General features: G+C 37.8%; 2 protein-coding genes across 2 annotated transcripts; one reads left to right on the top strand and one right to left on the bottom strand.

The window, feature by feature from the left end:
• Positions 1-1200: 1200 nt before the first annotated feature.
• LOC121957124 (cleavage and polyadenylation specificity factor subunit 7-like) lies at positions 1201-11321 on the bottom strand. The gene is made up of 9 exons (XM_042506000.1): positions 10664-11321; positions 8773-8976; positions 7653-7756; positions 7357-7502; positions 6921-7263; positions 6106-6209; positions 4744-4888; positions 4406-4647; positions 1201-2096 (listed from the first exon to the last, which is right to left on the bottom strand). Exons 1-8 carry the CDS (start codon positions 10748-10750, stop codon positions 4410-4412), a joined length of 1371 nt encoding a protein of 456 aa, XP_042361934.1. The 5' UTR covers positions 10751-11321; the 3' UTR covers positions 1201-2096; positions 4406-4409.
• A 110-nt stretch (positions 11322-11431) lies between these two features.
• sdhaf2 (succinate dehydrogenase complex assembly factor 2) lies at positions 11432-17136 on the top strand. The gene is made up of 4 exons (XM_042507167.1): positions 11432-11548; positions 12992-13215; positions 14347-14456; positions 16464-17136. The coding sequence occupies exons 1-4, from the start codon at positions 11522-11524 to the stop codon at positions 16592-16594; spliced, it is 492 nt and encodes a 163-aa protein (XP_042363101.1). The 5' UTR covers positions 11432-11521; the 3' UTR covers positions 16595-17136.
• Positions 17137-23365: the final 6229 nt, after the last annotated feature.

Below are 23365 nucleotides of genomic sequence, written 5' to 3'. Positions count from 1 at the left end.
CTTTTTTTCTGGCATTGCGTCGTGAAATCTCAAAATAATTGGTAATATGTTTCACTAATCTTCCTTTTTTTTTCATTTGTCTGGACAGCAGTTTATGGTATAGAACATAAATCAAGATAGACAGTAAATTTCCCCTACTTTTCAGATTTTCCACAATTTAAGAACTTAGTGCACCTTGGGAAAATCAAAGTGTACATGTAAAGGTTCTGTAAAATATTTCAGAAGGAGACTTGAAAGAAAATAAAATTGCAGTAAGAATAAAACATATAAAGGTCATTTATCCAATACTAATACAAAATCTGTCTGTAAAGGTCTTGCATATTTCACCCACTTAGTCCAGAGTCCAATAATTTTCCGAATTTAACGACAGGCAGATCAGGATACAGAACCAGCAACACTCCTAATTTTCCAAATCCAATTAAAAGAAAAAAACTTTTTTCAATGCAAACCAAATGGATACTTTGAAAACACATGTACATTGTTTTCCACATGTTCCTTTTAGGAAATTTATTTTTTTAAGTAGATCATTTAACTTTTTAACTTGTCCCAAAAAATAATGTTTTCTGTTGAAGTCAACATTTGGGCAAAATTGTCCCTAATAAGTCAGTTATGTTTTTGTTTTTTTTTTCCTTTCAGATGTGGTTACTGTAAAAACCTTCTTAAATTTTTGCTTTGAATGGCAATAAAAAGTCCTAAATCCAACTCACCTTAAACTGTAGGGACCCTGTAGTGGTTTGTGGCTGTTTATGTGTTTAAAAGTGAAGGGGTATGTAAAAAGTCATACAGTTTACATACGTGACAAGCACAGGAGCAGCTTTCCCAAAATAATTTTCTAGAAGCAGTCGAATAAAAGGTACAACACATCAAAACCTTTTAGCCTATGTAGTTATCACAGGGTACGTCCATTTCCTCAAAGGTTGCAAGAGGTCTCTATTCAGGCTTAGGATGGAGTGAGTAATAGCCATTACCTGAGGCCATTTAGGCTGCTATCCTGACTATAGTCTGCAGTAATGTGCATGTTCTTTACTTATTCATTCAGTGATCTGCGTGCCATGCATTAGGACTAACATTACCTGCTCTCTCCCTCTTAAGTGATGCCCTCGATGCCCTGGGCCTGAAGAGGTACTGCTGTCGGAGGATGCTCCTGTCTCACGTGGATCTTATTGAGAAATTGCTGAATTATGCTCCACTGGAGAAGTGATTACAACTGGCCGCCTTCAAGAATGGCAAGGACTTTGTGGGGCTGTGGCACGGACAGATTCATGTTATGTAGATCTGTGACAACAAATGGCAACTACAGAGGAGACTTCTGCGAATATTAATTTGTGCACCTGCTTGATAATGTTTTTTGTTTTTTTAAATAAAGCCTCTAAATGACAACCAGTACTCCTGTTTATCCAGTTACCACAGCCTTTCTTCCAGAATTATAAAGAGAATAAGTTCTCATGCTTGTGCCGTGCATTACAGCAAAGCAACACCTCAAATCTTGGATAAAATTTCTGCAAGCTATTTACTCAATTTCTGTAGATAGAAAAAGAGACCCAGATCAGACATGGGAAAAACTGTGTTAACCCAAAAACATTTTAACTGTGCATGCGAATCATTTTCTCTGTGGCACAGGTACGACAGAATTGTCAGTCAATCGCAATAAAAATATTCTGTCACTAAGACATTTTGACGGTATATGAAAACACAAAAATACTCTGAAAACAGATGTATCCAATTTAAATACAACCTACACGTCTGAGGAAATAAAACACTCAAATTATATTTTCAGGGAATGTGTTTTTAATCTGCAGATTTAATACAAAAGAAAGTGAAGAAAATGTTACATTGTATTTCTTAAGTTATTAAGAGGTGTTTCTATGCATGCAAACACTGATGTCCCAGCAACAAATCTACAACCACATTTTTTTCTTAAAAGGGGTAAAAGTCCCAGTATGTACAGATGACAGGTGAGTCAAAAAAAGTACACTTTAGACTGGTGGAGATGTATCTTCAGTCTCACCTTAGATCCCTTCAGATTTTATGCAACTTGATCCAGAAACAAACAAGTCCCATCTCTGCATGTCTTTGCATTGCAACACTCCATCAGTCTGGGGAGAGAAAAGTATACCTTTAAAAGCTACATTTAGATATGAAATATGGACGATTACAGTTTGATATAACAAGAGCCTCAGAGAGGATGTGATAATTGCCCTTGTAACCATAGTACCATATGGTGGCAACTATACGAATTGGTATGTGTGGTTCATTAAAATATACAACACTTTAAACCTTTACTTTGACTGAAAATCTTTCTTAGGTGTCACTCAAAGTTCTCCATGGTATTGGGTTAAGGCCATGCAAGGTTTATTCATGGACACACAAGATGACTGAATAAAATGTGATTGTTATGTATTAAGAGTCTGGTGACATAATGGGTTGTCGACTTTTAACAGGTCACTGCACAGTAAGAACTTTGTACTAAAAATAACTACTTCGCTGACCTTCACTTCATGAACTGTAATCTGTTGAAAAGGTTTTAGGGGCACTGAATTAGCACTAGGAACCAAAGGCATGTTGTTCTTTTAATGGTTTATCAGCTTTGAACCTTTAAATAAACCCAGCTGTCTGCATCTATCAATAAATACAGGATGTTTTATTGAAATTAACCACATGCCCACAACAAGTCTCAGACTGAAGCCAGAATTGGACGCTGTAGAAAAATGTTATTGACATCGATTATGAAATTGAGATCGGACAAAATTATGTGCATATGTAATATATTCTATGTGGACATAACTGTATACTAGTCATAATTACATGATTATTTTTACCACTTTTAAAATTTGTTATCAGACATGATCCAATACATAAATATGATGTCATCATACACCATTTTTCCCAAGAAGACATTTGATTTATCACAGGAGGAAAAGCAGTGGTGTAAATAATGAAATTAGTGATGGCTGACTTCCATTTAGCTGTATCTGATTACAGGACCCGGGTGTTGTGCATACTGGCTCACTGTCACTCTCGCTTGAAGATTTAAACAGAACACAGCCATCGTTAGTGTTATTAGTAACACCTGTGCTTTTCCTACTATACAAGGCAAAATATATACTGTGAAAAAGGCCTATTCTCTGTATCAGCTGTTAATGAAATAAAATGTAAAGGATTGGTGTTTGCTGAAACTTTTTACATACATAAAACCTTTATTTGATCAGGTAGCGTCATAAGATGAAAATATGTTTTTGTGCAAGAGAGCCCCAATTTCATCACAAGAAATAGAACCGAGGTAAGACACAAAAATAAATCACAGCCAGTGACAAAGACGCCTAAAAATACACAGTCAGAGACAATCACAGACATCTAATCACAGACATGGTGTGAAGTACTGGAGGGCAATCTGCTCAAGTTCAGTAATTACTTTTGGGGTATTTTAGACAGGATATTTTACTCTGATGCAGCCTTGGAGACATTTATTAGCAAAAGTGATGGTTTTTGACACTATAGGCAATACCATTGCACTGAAGGCCAAATGACTGGTACTCAAAAATTGTTATTACTATTTTCTATGATCATGCATTACTGGGGTTGCGAGGCAAGCGAGCAAAAGAGAGACACCATCAACATCTCTGTATGGCTCTGTGATATTTAACTTCCGTTACAGTAAGGGTTTTTGGGCAGTCTCTTCTGTTGTGGTACTCATGTACTTCAGAACACAGACACTAAATATGACACAATTTTAAAAGAAAGAAACCTAACAGTGGAACTGATAATAAAACACGCCAAATTACGAAACGGTCCAATAGATAATGAAGAATCAAGTATAAGTAATAGGCTTCGCTGGTATTAAGGTATTACAGTACACCAAGATATTTACAAATCCCAAAGGTATGATTTTCAATACTGACAAAAAAAAAAACAGACGCTGTATTGTAGTGCATAGCACACGCCACCAGAGGTCGGTCTATACTCGTGGGATGGGCAGCTTAGCTGAGGAAGACTAGGAGGTGGGAGAACATCACAGGACTAATGAAACAGGAAAACGCTTCCTCTTTTGTCTGGTAGCATTGCCACATATAACTTAATCTTCAGATGACTTCTTCCAACTACAAAAGCAATTGTACACCGACAGGGAGTTGGTGTACAATGCAACAAGTGTTATCGGGTCCTCAAGCAAGGGCACTTAATTTTTACGTCTTTTTTTTAAAAATCTGTTTATTATTCTACAGGCAAGTATTTAAACACAGCAGGAGCATCCATTATAAGCTAGGCAATGCCATTTTGTTCTTTTTTAAAAATACAACTAACATCATATACTGCAGATCCGGGTGAAATGTCAGGAAGGCATAAACGTATGAAAAATAGATACTGCCCGAGCCTAATAAGTAAATATATAAATTAGAAGAAGGCTTACCAAGTTAGCGGTATCGGTCTCTATGATCTCTGTGGTCTCTGTGGTCTCTGTGATCTCTGTGCCGCTCCCGCGAGCGTTCCTTGTCCCTCTCCCTGCTCCGAGAATGTTCACTGTGTCTCCGAGACATTCCTGCACCTTCCCAACCAGAGGAATCTTCTCTGTCACGATCCCTATTGCGCTCTCGCTCTCTGTCACGACCCCTGTCCCGGTCTCTTTCTTCGTCTCCAGAACGGCCGGTATTCCTGCAAAGAATACCGACAAATTGTTAGATTTAATTAATATGTAGACTAGTTCCATTTTCAGCTTCGGTTTCTGCATACAGGCATAATGACACAAACCTGTAGCCGTAGTTGCCCTGGATAGAGACGAGACAGTCTTTGAGTGAGGTGACCAGGGCCTGGCAGCGTTCATCTGCATACACTCTGGACTGCTTAATGATGGCAATGGCAGTTAATAGAGTCTCCATGGCCACACGTAAGTCTCCTGCATTAGCAAATGAAGAAGTCAGAAGATACAAGAAGAAGAAGAAGAAGATACAATACACAGTTGCTATTAAGTACTTAAGCACTTCAAAACTCTTAGGACTAGGACTGATTAAAAAAAGTTTTAAAAATTTGATCACATTGAACCCCAATATACATTTAAGTTAGGCAAACATTTCACACACTCACATCCATTTGGGCTGAACTTACAAAAAGATTGGAAATCGATATCAATAAAGGTGAAACATAATTCTGTCATCTACCTCAAGAAAAAACAACGACTTCAGTTCATGTTTGGACTCGATCTTTGCCACGTTTTGTGGTTATAAGCCTCATTTCCACCAAACACTTTCAGTATTGTACTCTTAGAACTGTATGTTGTGGAATGCCATTTTGGTCGATATTCAATATATAAATATGAACAAGAAATTAATACATATGACTATGAAATAAGTAAATACATAAATAAATGGGGCAAAAATAAAATAATACATTTATTTATTTTTATTTAATTTACTGAACTAGTATTGATTCTCCCTGGATCAATCAACGGACTGCACTGCTTCTTGCGCCACCTTTTAACATCAGATCAGTGTGCGAGGCACCTCGACAGAGGCGAAGAAATAAAGGGGTGGCACAGAGTGGTTCTATCGGTACCAGCTACAATTTTTGACAATGAACATGCAATAATAACCAATCTAATGTGTAACAAACTGAACTGACAGACTGCTCGATGGAAATGAGGCTTCAGTTGTCTTGTGGCTGATATGACATGTATTGTTCTTGACAAGAATCTATCCATGACACCTGATAAGGCACAAAAAAACTAATATTTTCTTTTAGCATATAATTGCAAAAACTATGTAATGAATGTGTCCAGACCTTATAGTCACAATCAAAATGAAGCACAGGTGCATCTGTTTCTTCTGATCCTCCTTTCGATGATTCTAAGATTTTAAAAGCTACACATTATATATTACACATTATAAATGTACCATGTTTATTTTAATCGATTTTATATAATCTTCAGCTTGACAACATATCAAAAACTGGATAGCATTTTAATTTCAAACTCCACTGTAAGCGGAGTGAGGAAGAGCTCGTTTTTTTCCGCTATTTGTCCGTCAGCCATAGGCAGGGACCACTCCTTTGTCCACGTGGCTTATTAAGTTGTGTGTTCTTTCTTTTACTTCACAGCGTCTGATCAGTTTTACTTACCAGCTGTTGCTCCAGACACAGCCTTGCTGATGGCACTGCTGGCAACAGCTTTATTTCTGTTCAATAACTCTTCAAAATCTCCATCTGTTCTTTGAGGTGTGTGTCTGGAAAAAAAGAAAAGAAAAAAGTTTTAACTAAAAATTAAAAGTTTTCATAATTGCTGTGACAAATATGTGGAATCTAAGCTTTGTTGTATTATCCTAACATTGCTTCATGTCCTTTCTTATCTGCTGTGTGTATTCTGGCCTTTTGCTGCTTTAAAGACTCATTGCAAGTGTAATCTTAAAAACATAAAAAACAAATTACAATGCAATAACTCGAAAAAAAAAAAAAATAGCATGAAATTTCTTTGTTATTAACAGCCTGGCTAACTTTGTGTTGCATGGCCTGTGTGTTAGTGCATATTAACACATTGTTATCCCGTTACTGCATCTTTTAATATGTTATTAAGATCTACAAAATAACTGTTGAATCTTATCTCTGTTTACTGTCCATCTTTGTTACTATTCCTGCTCTGTATGTTGCCTGTAATGATTGCTTGATGCTTCCTACATGGCTATTTGTGCTAAAATGCTGTTTCTTATTGCTGCTTTGTATTTATACTGCCATTTCTGCCAGATTGCTGTCTTTCTGGTGTCCTGCTGTCTTTGTTACTTAAATCTGAACATTTTATGGGTTTCAAAACATCTTGCCAAAGGACCACAAGTTAAAAAAATTGCCAGGTAGCTAACACTGGCACATTTACATCATTGCTGATTAATGTGTGTTGTCCTTATAATTAAGATAAATGAAATCAAAACAGTGTATGTTCTCACTTTTGTTGGCTGTAAGCTATGCTGCTGTGCCCGTCTTGTGCTGGATTGAAGAACGCTGGATTTATATGGAGACTGGGAGACGGTTGGCCGGGAACATGGACTGGATGAGGAGGATACAAATGGGGGAGCATGGGAGGAGGGATGTTTGGCGGTATAGGCGGAAAGGGAGGAGGTGGATGACTGAGGTAAGGGCTCGGTAATGAGGGAAACCTGTTTGCCATTGGATGTGATGGAAGAAGTGGAGGTATGGGGGGAGGGCTGGGCTCCTGTGATAATAATGAGGGAATCTTGTTTGAATAATCTGAGTCCTTAGCATCTTTGGAATTAACACGCAGGGGTATACCTAAAGAGAACACAATGTTTTTGTTAAAATGTGACAGAAATAGTGACATTGAGAGATTAATGTAAAAGTGTTTTAAAATTGTGGTGCTTTTACGTTTATTTGCCATGTCCTCAAACACAGACAGGTTCTGGCGAGTGGCGAAACGACAGTCTATCCTTTCCCCATTGACCTCACACAGGGGTATTTTATCCAACAATAGTTTAAATGACTCATCTGAGGTAACCACCACTTCGGCAAAGCTGTGTTACACAGAAGAAGAAACAACACATGAATGGCTACTAAGAATCTTTAAGATGAAACACACTTCTTTTTTTTTTTTTACAATAAACAAAACATTTCACAAGAAAAGCTTTTATTTTTTTATATACACTAGATGTTCAACAACTCACCCTCTTGACTGGCCGTTAACTTTGTTCTCAGCAAATTTGACCTCTTTAACGTCCCTCACACCCAGCGTTTGAGCAATGCTTATGATGTCCTTATCAGATGTCCACTACAAGATGTACCACATTTGAAAAAGAGGTTGAGAAAATGACGGGGGGGGGCAGTTATTTTTTATCTTGATTGTGAGAAGGGAACAAATTGTCTGTTGTGTTTAATGCCAACAGTGTCTTACAAGCACACATCGAAAAAACAAACCAAAACAGGAACTGTATTGGACAACATAATAAATAATAAATAAAAAGTAGGGATATCCCCAGTTCTTTTGCCCCCAATCCCGAACCAAGCAATTTGATATTGAGTATCTGCCGATACCTAGTCTTGATCCGATACTTGTATTTACCTGGATAATACAGCTGCACAATGCACATTTCAAGTACTTTAAAGTTAATAAAATCAAAACAGTGTCTATGCTTGACAGTTAAATAGCTCTGCAATACAATAGTCCTAAGGGATTTTCAATTAATTTTTACCAAAAATATTTTTATGTAGCTTTGATAACAATTCCACTTAGTGCAGTTTGTTTTTTGGACAAAATAACAAAGTAAATAAACCAAAATGTGTCTTGTGAAATTCCTCTCAATTCCACTTAGTGAAGCATTAAAATAAAAGTACAAAACACAGTAGATGCGTATTATAATCACAATTCCACTTCAAAGCAGTGTTACAGCTGAACTTTAACATTCCCCACCACAACTAATAAAAACTGATCACAGTTTCACTCATTATAGCATTGTAGTAAAACTAGTTCATTAAAAATGAACAACAAAAATTTCAATCCTGCTTAAAGTTGTGTAGCAGCTGAAGCTGAACATGAAAAAATATGTTTTACTGGAGTAGCAGCATTACAATAAAACCTAAATATCCGCCGTAAATCACGCTCTACATTTCCGACACTTCTGTGTCAGTGGATGTACACACAGGATCGCTCAGAGCGCATGTTTAAAATAATCAATCTCAATCAATTTAAAAATGTGTCGATCAGGACCTATACCAATCCCTCCAATTCGATCGGGACATCCCTAACTAAAGGGTAATCAACATTAACATAGAAAGCATACTACTCACCCAGGGGAAATTCCCAATATATAAAGACAGTCTCCTCAGTGAGTTTCCTCCTGTTCTGCTGTTCATTGTTGTTGTTTTAGCCTCCTCATTAGACGCTGTGTTGTTCGAAGGTGCCAAATTTTTTGTGACTTTCTTGTCTTGATCAACTGAGCCAGTCAGAACAGCATCAAAAAGTTCATTTGCTTCAGCAATTCTGTCCAAATCCTGTATTAAAAAGGAAAAAATTAAGATATCATATATGCTGTCGTCCTCTGCATCGCAATGTGCAGAGAGCATCAATGAACAAAACACTGCAGCTGCAGGGAGTGTGGCATGACATGGGATTATACCAAGATTTTCTGGCATTACCCAATACTACCGGGATTCTGGCAGAGCATGTACTAAACAACAAAAATGAATATTTATATCCTATTTGACTCAATGCATTTTGTGAAAAACCTAAAGCTGTAAATGACAGAAACCAACATAAACCAATATATACTCCTACTGGCAGCCAGATTCATAATAACTAGAAACTGGATTAACGTCTTGCTGGCACCAACTCAGCTGCTCTTCAGCTCAAATGCTGAAAGAAGTCTACACACTGATACATATGACATACAACTTCAAATTAAGATGGAGAGTTTTCTAAAATGATAGACTTAAGTGATCGTACCTGAGACTAAAAGCCTTAATAAAAACAACAGACTGTGGTTTAATTTTGATTGCAAATACTTATGTGAATCGACATATAAGCCTCCATACAATAACAACAAAAAAGACAGAAATTCTGATGTTAAACACTTGCTCAGTTCACAGGTATCAAATGAAAAAAAAAAACATTTCACCCTGCCCTCCATTTGAGACTAATACATCTCTTTGTGTACTTTTACTTGCTCTTAGCTCAGCCTGAGGCTTACTTTTTTCACATCCTCTGTCTGCTTTTAACTGTCACGTTTTTCTTTACTTTGCTCTTGCTTTTATCATGTGAGTTGTGTTAGCTTTTTCACCTTACGCCTGCCCCATCTATATGATTGTTTTATTGTATTGTGTTGAACCCATGAATCACAGCAGACTCAGGGTATACATATTTTAATAACACCAAAGATTAATTCTGCAAGATTAAATAAATTAAAATTAAAATCTTGTCTATTAAAATTTGTCAAAAATCACAGCATTGTATAAATATAAGAATAATATAAAAATCAACTTATTATAATGATAAAATAAGGTATTAACAAGTTTCAATTCCAATATATCAAGATCTAAATTACTTATGATCAGTAAATTTACAGAAACATGACATTAATTCAAAGATTACACTAATTAAACTGTACATGTTACAAATGAAAATAATCATCTCATAAAGGGAACCTGTAGGATGTACATATTGCTGCTTTTTATGCACCTTTTACTTCTTTAATCATGTAAAGCTGTGTTGGGCAGATCCTCACCCATCAGCCTCGACTGAAAAACACCTCAACTTAGAGGTGTGATAAGAAAAACATATATATAATTATAAAGACAATATTTCGACTTCTTGACATAATCGCGTCACATCGTTAAATAAGGCAACAACAAGCATGGCTGAAAGCAAAATTGTCAACTCCAGTAGCGTGGCATCACTTGTAGATTGAAGACAATGTTGTTGTTTTTTTGTATTTGGAAACTCTTTACGTATGTACTTTTTGCAATATTTCTAATTTATACAGAACCTAAATCTTACTTTGAGTTACTGTTGTGTACAAAAAAAGCACTGAGTTAGTATGTTGTTTTGCCACTGCCATTCAAACTACTCGTGGTTGGTTTCTCCTCCGAAGAAATGTGCCGACACTCACATCTACACCCACCTGTGCTGCTCTCACTGATGCATTTGCTACGATGGACAAAAATAAGTGAACATGTCACTCACCTCTTCGTTTTGAGTCAGATCCCCGTACAGGTCTATGAGATCCTGTTTGGAGGTGCTCGGTCCGGCTGCAGGTCCTGCAGCAGCCATCCCGTGGGCCTCAGATGATCCAGCTGGTGGCACTGCAGCTAATTACGATTTGATTGTTTTCAGTGTAGTTCGCATATGCACACTTTTGCAAATTATCAATGCATACCGACAACAGGTGCACTGCCAATGCTCGGGAGGTTTGTGTTGACGTTACACCTTGTTTCTGTCGTTAGCTAACGCTAACTAACGTTCCGCTCGAGTCCGCACAAAACGACCGTTAGCTAAAACAAAATATGACAATAACTGGAGAAAACGACAAGCGGACACCAGTCAAGAGATGGCACACCATGTAGACTGTGCATGGACTTTGAAAGTGTTCATTAACATGAGTTAACATACAAATCAAACAACTACGGGCTCGCTCTTTCATCAGCTAATGCTAATGATGCTAATCTTTCCGTATGTGGAGTGCGTCAGGAAAAGTTTACCGGTTAACAACAACAGTGTTTGGTTCCTACGGCCAAGCCCCCTTTAAATCTTGAATATAGTCTTCAGAAAATACAAACAAGAAAAAAAAAAAACACACACAGTAATTAAAACCGTTTTCTTAAATATACCACATTGGGGGCAGCTATGTTTTTTCTGTAGCCAGCTAAACATGACCGTTACCTTAAAAATAAGGTGTCATCTGCGCGGCTGTATCCGGTCCGCCGCGGTAGTTTCCCCGGTGCTGCTGTTACGTGAAGCCCGCTTGTGTAATTTTTGAGTCTGACATTCAGACAACAGCAGCTTACCGAGAGCTCTCTCAACTTTACAAGAAAAAGGGTTAAAATGCTGCCTTCCGTCATCGCAAAAAGAGTGAGTAATCTTATAAAGGTTACGTTTATTTGTGCATTTGTTGGTTGAGGTTTGAAGGTTAACGTTACAGCTCGTTCAGGACCGTTGGAAGATTTAACGCTAATGTGATGTAATATGAAAAGTGAAGTCATTAAATGTTGAAGCAGCAATAGATTAGCATTGTAGGTAAATAACAAGCGTACATGTTTCATTTAGTCTTTTGATGTTGTGGAAAAATAGTGTGTCCTGCTGGAGGACAGGATTACAACCCAGTAGTAAACAGTTGTACAACAGGGCAGTATGGGATGTTATGCAATTCCCCTCTTCTTCACTGTCCTCTACGATGTGTTGATTTCAATTTAAGGCCTACTAAACTTAAGATATTTTATCCTTTAAAACAATTTGAGCTGCATTAAAGCAAGGAATAAGTTAATAAAAAAAAAAAAAAAAAGGAAAACGTAGATCTTATACTTAAGCACGATGTTGGAGCTGCGTGATTTGCGAAAAAAAAGTCTAGCAGAAATTGTAATTTTTACATTTAATTTTCACTGAATAAAATATAATGATGATGATTTTGTTTTTCACTGGTTTCTCCACCACACAAGCACGTGCCTCTCAGTCTGGATTAGATTTCCTGCTGAATGCTTAATTTAAAATAGTTTGTTTTGACACATTTTACCTTCATAAAAAGTTTATAGTACTGCAATTTGAGTTTTGCATTTGGTCATATTGCTATAAACTTCAATTAATCAATTTCAACAAAGTTTAAAAAAATTAAATTGCGATAAATCAGTCAAAATCAATCAATCAATTAGCTGTCAATTATTAAATAAATCAGTAACCATTTTTAATTGTCAGTTTGAAATGTGAACATTTTTCTGTTTTTTTTTTTTTTAATTTTTATGACAAATATGGCTGAGAATATATTTCAAGTCATTATTTGGCGCTTTAGGAAAAAAATTCTTTACATTTTTTCTGACCAAACAACTAATCATAATCAAGAAAATTAAATCAGAGTAATTGACAATGAAAATAATCATAAATTGTAAATCCATATGATAGTATAATTTAGATGTATTTTTGGAAGGAAACGGAGGGGGGGGGAATTATAGGTAAATATCTGATCAATAGGGCAATTTAAATACAAAGAAATCAACCTAATTAGATACACATGACTTGTTTGCTCTTAGTGTGACTCACATTTTTAATTCTCAGACATTAGAAAAGATCATCATGTCACAATAAACATGAACCATATATCAAATAATATATAAGAATAAGAGAAAAAAGTAAGAGAAGATAGACAATTAGTAAAAAGCAATAGCTGTAAGTCGATATGTCAGCTCAACAACAGTACTACATGTTTTCACCGACTTCAAACAGGTTGCACAGTGAACGTATGTTGTGTTAAAATTCAACTCAAACTCTAATATTTGTTCAACCGTTTGTATTTCTTTCTGCCAGCTGGTCACGGGGATGTGCCAAGCAGCATGGAGACCAGCAGTCACAGGGCTGGTATCGTCTCGTGGTTACCGTGGAGATGCGCCAGATGACACCAGGGGAGATCTGATTGAGATCCCTTTGCCTCCTTGGGAGGAGAGGCCCGGTGAGCCCACTGAGGTCAAGAAGCGACGCCTGCTGTATGAGAGTCGCAAGAGGGGCATGTTGGAGAACTGCATTTTACTCAGGTTGTTAAACTCTGCTGTTTCTCTTATCTGTCTGTCATCTGGTCTATTGGTGATGTTTTTTTTCTTTTATCTCACATGGACACTTTAAAGCTGTGGCCTTTGGCATTTATGTGGATGCCAATTGACACTCACCATCCACCCAAACTCTGTAACAGACAAGTACACCCCATGGACAATGACACACCGCAATACCCAGGAAAGGTGTGAGGAAGGTGACAAAGAGCTCAAGGTGTCAACCTGGCCTCTAAAATCCTCAGTTTCTAATTCGATTGAGCGTCTGTGAGACAAAGCGATACCCCAGAGGTCCTCTGTCCCCACCTCAACAGGTCAGAGCCAAGTCCAATCCATGGTGGGGCCTTTGGGGGACCTGTGGTGTATGGCGCTGGGGCCTTGGCGGTGGATCCTTTGAGTCCCGTGGCTTGTGAGGTAGATAGAAAAAGAGCCTTAATTCTCCACCTTAGTGGAAATTTGTCTTTGGCTTCGCTCAGACACAGCAAACATACATACAACACATAAAACAGTACAACATTGAAAACACACAAATGTACAGTATACAACATACAATAGGGTACAGGCACATCCCACAGATGCCTGATCAGATTTATATTTAGGGAATTTAGAGACCAGGTCGACGCCTTGAGCTCTTTGTCATGTTCCTCGGGCCATGTCTGAATAGTTTCTGTGGCGTGGCAGGACGAATTGACCTGCTGGGAAGCCGCTGCCATCAGGGAGTGCCGATGCCACGAGAGTGGGGTACTTGGTCCGCAAGAGTGTTTGGGTGGATGGTGCGTGCCCACATGAATGTCAGGACCCAAGGTTTCCCAGCAAAACATTACATTGTACCAAGATTATCAAAGTTATTCCTTCTCGTCACCTGTCAGTGGTTTTAATGTTTTGGCTGATCTACGTAGATTATATTGGATGTGTGTAATAGAAAGACAGTCACAAGTTGTCTGTTTAACAAAGAGACATTGACAAGGATTAAAGCCAAAATGAGGCAGTAATGCCACACAAAGGAACCCAAAGCAGAAGAAGTGTACAGTCCATTCACCAACCGCTCAGATAATTACCAGTGACCATGACTTTCCATTTAGAGAAAAGACTCAAATTAATTTTCTATCTCTCTTGCAGCCTTTTTGCAAAGCAATATCTGAACACAATGAGTGAAAACCAGCTGCAGCAGTACGACAGACTGATTAATGAACCGAGCAATGACTGGGACATCTACTACTGGGCAACAGGTGAGAGAATAGTTTCTACGTGTGCCATTGCCTCTCGCACAGCGCTGAAGACACATTAAAATCATTAATTAGAGAGCTGGCAAAAGACAGACTCCAGTCAAGAGACATTTCACTAAAGGGAATTTGGATATACTTTAGATTCTCAGTGCAAAACACTTTAATATTTAATGACACACATTTTAGCTTTGTAATATTAATGTTTACACAAATTGGAAATAACAAATATTTGTTTGTATTAATAGCGACAAAGAAATCAGACTTTCTCATTTAAAATTCAGTTTGCAACACAACAAAATGTGGAAAACTCCAGTGGGTATGATCATTATAAAAAACCTTGTTTTTTATCTGGCAATCATTCATGGCTAATGATGCTGGAATAATTAAATCACTGCTTTGTTTACAAATGAACTTCAGTTCTGTTTCTTCATCTTTCTTTTTGGCTTGGACTTTGTCTTGGGAGCTCGTTTACTCTCCTAGTACAACTTTACCATTTTATTTGTCTAATTTTCTTAATATGATTCAATTATGTGTCTGTTTTGTTGTGCACAACAGCTGAAAAGCAGATTTGGTGTGAGAATAGCATCAACACGTCCACTTGGCAGCACCACTCTGGAAAAACAAACAAAAACTGTTGCAGGCAGGCTGACTTCACGAAAATAAATACTGCATGAACACTGTAATACTCTTAAATTATTAATTGACATGGTTTCAGTGTTGAATTGAATAAACAGAGCATCTCTAAAGTCTGACACAAACACTTAAAAATGATCAGATGAGACCTAAAGCAGAAGAATTTGCCTTCTGCACATGGATGGATTAATGAACGGGCCTACAGGGCACAGACCCAGGGGCCCAAAGTGTAAGGCCCCTCCGACTTTTACCTGCAAAATGTCACTCAAATTACCACATCCTGACCAGAGGGAGATTAAAAATGACCAAAACAGCTGTAAAGAGACACAGGGACTTACAACAACTGCAAAAAGTAGCAAAACAACCACAAAGAGACACAAAATAAGAATAAAGACAATAAAAGCATCAACAAAGACATTCAAAATGACTACAAAGAAACATAAAATGACCGCAAAGAGACACAAAGAGATACTAAACGATAATAAAGAGATGTAAAACAGCTGCAAAGAGACACAGAGAGACTTACAACAACAGCCCGCTAACATCTGGCTTTTTAATGCAGTGACAGTGCATATGCTCGGTATTCACACCCGGGTCAAACGACTCTGCAGAAGACGTACTCTTTTATCGCCTCCGGCTGCGATCGGCATTGATGGGAACACAACCTCCAGGTGAACGCGGTAATTTTAGGTCCTAAACCGGCGAGACACAATGACCAGCAGTCACTAATTACCCTTCGTCTCTACCTAAATAGTGCTTAATCACCCATCCAAATACACCTGTTACGAGTTTGAAAGAGAGACTGAATAAGTTAGGGATTTAGAGAAGAAACCACAGAAAAGTTTTCAAAGATCTGTTCCTGCTGCCGTCTACTGAAAGACTCAACATGACTTTGAAGAGACTCAAAATGATTACAAAAAGGGTCAAAACAACCACAGAAACAAAAAACTACAATACACAAAATTACCACAAAGAGACAAACCACAGAGACGCTTAGTGACTGCAAAGAGACATTAAACATCTACAAAGTCTGTGTGTCCTGCTCCAATGAATCAGAGGTGGTGGGGCCTTCTGCATCTTCATGCCCGGGGGCTCGCTGTCTCATTATCCAGCCATGCCTTTGCAGGGACGCTGCCTTGCCTGTTGTTGGCTTTTCTAATCACTACAATATGAAACCAGTATAAATGTTGAGGTGTGTTTTCTTTCTTCTCCCTATTATAGTCAGGAGCAAAATCAGTCGAATCAGCAGACATCCGCCTTTCAGTTTCTATCTTCTCAGTGCGTCCTAAAATAGATCAAGGTGAAGTCAGAAGAGCTCCCCTCTGTGCGCTCTTTGTTCTTCAGCCATCTGTCAGCCCGTTGTCTTTGTGCTTACAGAAGCTCAGCCCACCCCGGACGTTTATCAAGGAGAGGTCATGGATATGCTGAAGGAGTTCACAAAGAACCGCAACCAAGAACAGAGGTTAGATGCACCCAGCCTGGAGTACCTGGAAAAGGAAAGCCAATGAGGTCCGCAGCCCTTTGGACCCTCTCATGGACTCATTTTGGGTGGTGGAACTGGGGGAAATATCAGTGTCACAACCCACCAGAGAAGTACCTCAAAGAGGTCAGCGGTGTTTCTCCAGTTACACACAGCGAGAATGAACAAAATATTGTGGAGTGGAAAATATTTAGAGCGCAAACACCTCTCTATGAAATAAATGTACTCCATGTTCTTCTGCCAGTCAGTCAATAAAGGGAGAGGAAGATTAATGGAAGCTGAGGGTTTTTTTGCAAGGAGTACAATGTCAGAAAGGTTCTAAATATTTAACATTAATTATTTTGTAAATTGCTGATTGAAGATTGTACATTTAAACTGCAGACTGTGTGGGTTGTATAATGAATATACCAGCTTTGATAAATAGAAGCAAGCTCATAATCAGTTTCTAAACAGAAATGCATTGATTCTCTCAGCTTGTTGAATTGTCACAGTTTGGTTCTGTTCTGTGATTTTACTGTGCCTATTACAGACATTATGGGTTATTTAATAAATGTTAATGCTCCTCTGTTATTTGCTGACTGCGTTACTTCTTTCATTACATGTGGTAATTTATTTCGTTCATTTTTTTCCAAGAGGAACGCACATAATAAAGAATAAATAACATCCAGGCTTTAGATAAAAAGGAAAAACAAAAATAAAATAAAAATTATGGACAAAAAAGGTGTAGGCCGCAGCTAAAGCCCATTATACCTGCCCTTCGTACTCAGCATATTCTAATGAGTAACTGATTTACGGCTAAGTTTGTTATGCAACAGAAATACAAACAAAAACCATGTAACAAAAGAAAGACGAAAAAAGAGAAACAATAACAAAAAATAAAAAGAATAAAAATTAATACAAAACAACAGTCATACCCTAGTTTTATATGTTTATCACCATATTTTAAATGTTTTTTTTAATCTAGTATTTAAGTATTATTTAGTACTAATGGTACTCTTGAAATAACAATAGTACTTAATATTATAACTCTTTTTTACATACCAGAGGGTTAAATGACACACTGGAGGTGACCATGAATGGTCATACCCACAGTGTTTGTTGCATAATGAAGGTTGTGCAGCCTGCAGTTACAGGACGTGAACACCAGATGGAAGCAGATCACCTTATTTTTAGTGACTGTCAAATTGAAGCACCTGCTGATTTTGATATCTCTGTGGCAAATGGGCCACCTGCAGACCACATTGTATCTACGTACTTTATACTTCATGCAAGATACGATGAGGAAATATCAGTCCACAGCTGCTTTATTCATATGTATGCTGAGAACCTCAATGCAGGGGCGTATTGATGAAAACTGAGGTGAAAAATGCCTAAAAGAAACAAAAAAAATCACATTACTGCATGTAAGGGTGAAAAGGATGTCAGATACAGAAAGGACAGTTTGTTTTTATTACAGTTTTTATGAGGCGGTGCATCAGTGAAATTTTCTGTCAAGCCGAGTTTCCAATTAAAGCACATATATTTTTGCTGTGAGCCATGTAAACAAGGTTATAATTCTCTCCTCCACCGCTGGATCAGTGTGTGCTGGCTGTGGGGAAAATTTCTTGCCTGGCTGTGTGTCATGTCGGTTCAGTGGAACCTTGTACTGAGAGCAGAAGGGAAATGCCCTCTGGTCAGGAGATGTGCACAGAATCCCAAAACAGATGACGAGCCTGCCTGCGTACACCCACAGAATCATAATGTACACATGATCTGCTGCCTAGGTGTTGCACAACTATATATTAGACAAATGTGTTCTTTTATTTTGTCATCACTTTAAAGATAAAATATGTTGAGCAAGAACACAACTGATATTTTTTATGTTCTCAGCTTGTCCTAAAATAGACTACAGTGATGTCAGAAGGGTTCCCCTCTGTGTGCTCTTTGCTCCTCGGCCATCTGTTTCGCCATATATCTTAATCAGCGGTGGAAAGTACATTTACTCAAGTACTTCCTCGGCCATCTGTTTCGCCATATATCTTAATCAGCGGTGGAAAGTACATTTACTCAAGTACTGTGTTTGAGTACAATTTTTAGTTATTTTCTTTTTTTGCAACCTTCTAGTCGCACTCAACTACATTTCAAAGGAAAATATACGATTATCTTTCATTACTGATTAATCTGACAATCATTTTAGCAAATAAGTATTAGTTCTATAACACATCACAAAATAGTGAGATATTTCTATCCCAGTTTCTTAAAGTTAAAGGTAATGTCTTTATATGTTTTGGTTTGTCAGCCACAAACCCAGAGATATTCAGTTTATTATGATATAAAACTTTGAGAGGCTTAAAACACCTTCTGCCTTCTTTTTCAAGAAAAATGACTTCAGTGATTGAACGATTATAAAAAATATTCATTAATTTTTCTGTCGATCGACTAATGGATAAGTTGACTTGTCATTGCTGTTGTACTTTACATATGTTTTTATGCCACAATTTCTGACAGCTATATTTTTAACATTATACTTTATGTAGTTGATTTTGTTGTGTTTTTTCCTTTCTTCTCCCATTAATCACCTAACGACCCCTCAGATTTATCTTGTGACCCTTCGGAAGGGGCCCAACTTCTAGGTTGGGAACCACTGCAAAAAAAAAGTCTAGTAGTATAAAGTATTCAAACTACCTCCACTTCAATCGGCCATGGCAGTAAATTAAGTAGTAAGAAATGAGCTATTTATTTACATCATGATGTATACAGACAGCTGGATTTGGAGGGCAGGGCCTCATTCATTGCTGTGGAAGCTGCTCAGTGTTGCATAAGGCCAAAAAAGTTTGACTTTGAGAAAAATAGCTGGATATTCTGGTTTTATCGTCCGCACTACAGACTTTGCCAGCTGCTTCCAGTTTAGCACTCTGCTAACTTAACAAGTCATTAGGGGGACATTGTGCTCAAAAAATGTATCTACTGATTTACAGATGTCTCTCTCCCAATGTATGTCTATGTAAAAACTCTTTCTGGGCCCCATGGCATCATGTGACGGTCCTGGAGGTCGTAGTTACAGGGTTGGGCCACTATGTCATATTGGCTTCAAAGTCGGCGCACTTCCCGGGGCTTGATCTATGGAGCGGGTCCTACAGAGTGACCCGGGGATGACGTTTTTCTGTGGGCCAACCCAAACATCGCCCAGGTTCCCTTGCCAAAAAGCCGATGCAGTTTGACAACTGGATTTTGGATCATTGCAGAAAATAGGCTCTGTGGTAAACATATGTTTATAATGCTTACAATTTTTGTTCAGCAAGATAATCTTCACAAATGATCAACACTTTAGGATTTTTGAAGAAAAGAAGAAAAAAACTATGGCTAGGCTAAAACGAACTACACAATGGTCGCGTTGCCACAACTATAAGGCTGTAAAGCCATGTTTGGAGCAGTTCAGCATGATGACGCTTTAAAGTCTCAACCCTTTTTTTATTTACTGACATATTTCATGTCGTAGAAAAAAACATGGATATCTTTGTAGTTTGTGTTAATCACGGATCTTATTTAAGGCTTCTAACCAAAAAGCCATTCAAAAAACCCACTGACTTTGAGACGAGGGAAGTGAAGGTGCTTAAATGCAAACAGATTTCCAGGTTTAGGACTCATTACTGTGATTCTCTCTTTAAGTAGACATTGCAACTACTTCTGTACTTTTATTTAGGTACGATTAGGACTTGAATTGAGCCATTTTAAATTGTTTTATTGGCGCTTTTACTTCTTTTCCAGCTCTGATCTCAGTACATAAAATGAACCAGGAACTTCAAAAGTTTGATCAAATTCTGTCACCAGTGGAAATGCCTCGCTCTACACACTACAGTTAATTTGGCAGTAGTTAAATCTCTTGGTGGGTGTCACAATTCCCCACTTTCAAGTAAAAAGACACCACCTGTGGATCCCACATGCAGAGGGAGCACAAATCATGTCTTTATTGCTCTGAGGCTTGTTTGGAGTGTATATTCATTTGTTGCCCACGCACACCCACTGTGCCTATCTGTAGCCCTGCGCTCCTGTCATCCCCCACTGCTGCTTCCTGTGTCGTGACAGCTCTCTGTTTTATCCTCAGCCCTGCCGTCACCCTCCGCTCCTCTGGAATTTCATTGCATCTCATGTTCTCTTGTTTCCTCTTTTCACCACCACCGCCGCCACCTCCAGCATCCCCAGCCCTCATCTCGTCTCCCCATGACTGCTGGAGAGTCGTGAGCAGAGGAGCGCTGAGGGAAACTGTTCTCATTGGTGAGATTTACTACGACTGCCAGGTTTAACTTTGAGGGTGGAGGTGTTAGATAAACTGGTAAATTAAACATACCCTTTCTCAACATTACACACAGTTTTTCTGTCAGATGTTATCTGGTGTTGAAGATGCGGTGAAACGTAGCAGGTAGGAGGCAATTTACTTAATTCTAGAGATCAGCACCAATTCTGAGGATCCATGTTAATTACTCTTAAAATCTGAGTCCCAAGCTTGAAGAGAGGGGAAAATAGAGAGCGAATGTGTACTTCCAGCAGTGCCTGTAATAACTGTGGCTTTATCAGTTGGTTCATGTATTTGCAATTAAATTTCTACAAAGGAAGTTGATGATATCAACACCCAAAATCAGACTGAACTTGGATTGACAGTGAGCAGCAAGTGTCTGTGAAATTTGTTCCTCGCATGAAAACTTAAAGTTCTCAGTTTCATCTTAATGCATTCAGATTTAGCATTTTTGGACTGTAAGTCCAGTTGCATCAATCAGTGGGAGTAACTAAGTACATTTACTCAACTACATAAAATAGAGGGCTGGTTCCGGGCACACCTGCCCTGGATGTTTTCTCAAAAGCCACAATTTTTTATTTTATTTTAAAAGGTTCATTGCGTAGAAAAGAGGGGCATCTAATGGTATCTAACATTCATATCTATGTTTTCATTAGTGTAAAATGACCTAATATATATTGTTTATTTTACCATGCTATTCCCCAAAGAAATCTAAAATAACTGAGTACCTGTTCTTCTATTGGCCAAATATTCAATACATAGTACTGAAGACCACATTTATTTGGCATTATTGGGCGTCCATGATTGTTCTATTAAAGATTATTATGACATGGATTTAAATGTAACAGATTTGCAAATATATATATATATATATATATACACACATTTTGTGAACTCTACTATAGCATAGATAAGTTTCAAGATTATTTTACGCTGTTTAGGCCAAATTCCCACCGTACCCGTTATGCAACTTTAGGATAGAAACAACCATTTTTGCCTCTTTTTTTAACGTGGCAGCAGTGAACATTAGTCATCCTCAGCATTTGTCAACAGTTGAACAATTAGATACAGAAGTAGGATTTAGGCTGTATGGTTTTCTTCCTGTGGAATTTTTTTTCATATTTTTTTCAAATCACATCCACATGTTTGGGCATTCTGTTATCTCAAATGGGTTTTTAAAAAGTGCATAAATCTGCCATAAATGGGAAACAATTATCTCGAGAGGGCATGCCCCCCAACCCCCCTAGCTTTGGGCTAAGTCCCAAATGCTTATAACAAATGGCTCCAATATTGTGCTTTTTTCTCCAAGAGATTTTTTTTGTCAGCTGTAGTTTCTTGTTACTTTTCGGGTTAGGGTTTTACATTAAAAACTAGAACTTTGAGGGAAAAAAAGTGTTCGCTTTATCATTACATTAGACATTTGTGTGAATTCTTGGAATAATTAGCACCTAAATTCTTGAGTTATGGCCAAAAACATGTTTTATGAGGTCGCAGTGACCTTAGACCTTTGACTTTTTCTCATTAGTTCATCTTAAAGTCTGAGTTTGAACTTTCTACATGACATTCTTGGGATTATTGCTATACAAGAATGGGACGGACATACAGACAACCCAAAAACGTAATGCCTTCAGACGCAGCTGTCATTGCTGGGGGAGGCATAAAAAAACATATGAAGCTCAATCACGAAGACTTTCGTTATGCTTTACTTAGTCACAATTTTCTCTCCATCTCACTACCACTGCTTCCTCCAAATCAGCGGATCAGGGACGTTCACTTTCCTAGTTATCCAATCATAGTTCGCCATGATCAGCCAATCATGATGCTTCTGTCAAACTTTAAATCTGTTCTCCTCTCTGCTGCTGTCAGCTGTCATTTTATGCAGACTTGTTTGGCCATTCACCTTCAATCAAAGTATCCAGAGCAAAGCAGGAGTTCGTCAAAGCCACTCCTCTTCATATCCAGGTCCTCAGCTCCCTCTTTATCTCATATCATCTCATCTCCATTAAGACCACCATCAGCGTCTGGACCCCGTGATCTTCCCTGATCTACCACAGCTTCATCACCTTCCTCAAATGTATGACTTCATCACAGGGCCTAATCACCAAATACTTCTCACATTTCTCATCGTATGTGCACATGTAAATAAATATTATTATAGCCACAAAGATCTACTGTCTGAGGTGGCTAATGATAAAAATGTGTTTAGTTGAGAGCCTTTGGTTACATTTGTGTACTTTTACTGTGATATTTTGATTGAAAGACTATTTTATATTAATTTATTATACTTTTAGTTAAGTAAAGGATCAGATTAGTTCTTCTACCCGCTCCTTATACGAGAACCAACTACACAGAATAAACCCTTTTCCTATAATATAACACAGATAATAAAAACAAGCTTCTGAAAAATTCATAACAATACCAGAAGTATCTTTGTTTTATATACACATTTATATTTTTATATACACTGTACAGATTTCAAAAAAATAAATGGTTGATATTTAACATTGTGCACCCCACGGATGTGTA

The sequence above is a fragment of the Plectropomus leopardus genome, chromosome 1 (assembly GCF_008729295.1).
Source record: "Plectropomus leopardus isolate mb chromosome 1, YSFRI_Pleo_2.0, whole genome shotgun sequence".
In the NCBI taxonomy this organism is placed as follows: Eukaryota; Metazoa; Chordata; class Actinopteri; order Perciformes; family Serranidae; genus Plectropomus; species Plectropomus leopardus.
Note: the sequence above shows the minus strand (reverse complement) of the source record. Positions and strands in the feature narration are given on the sequence as shown.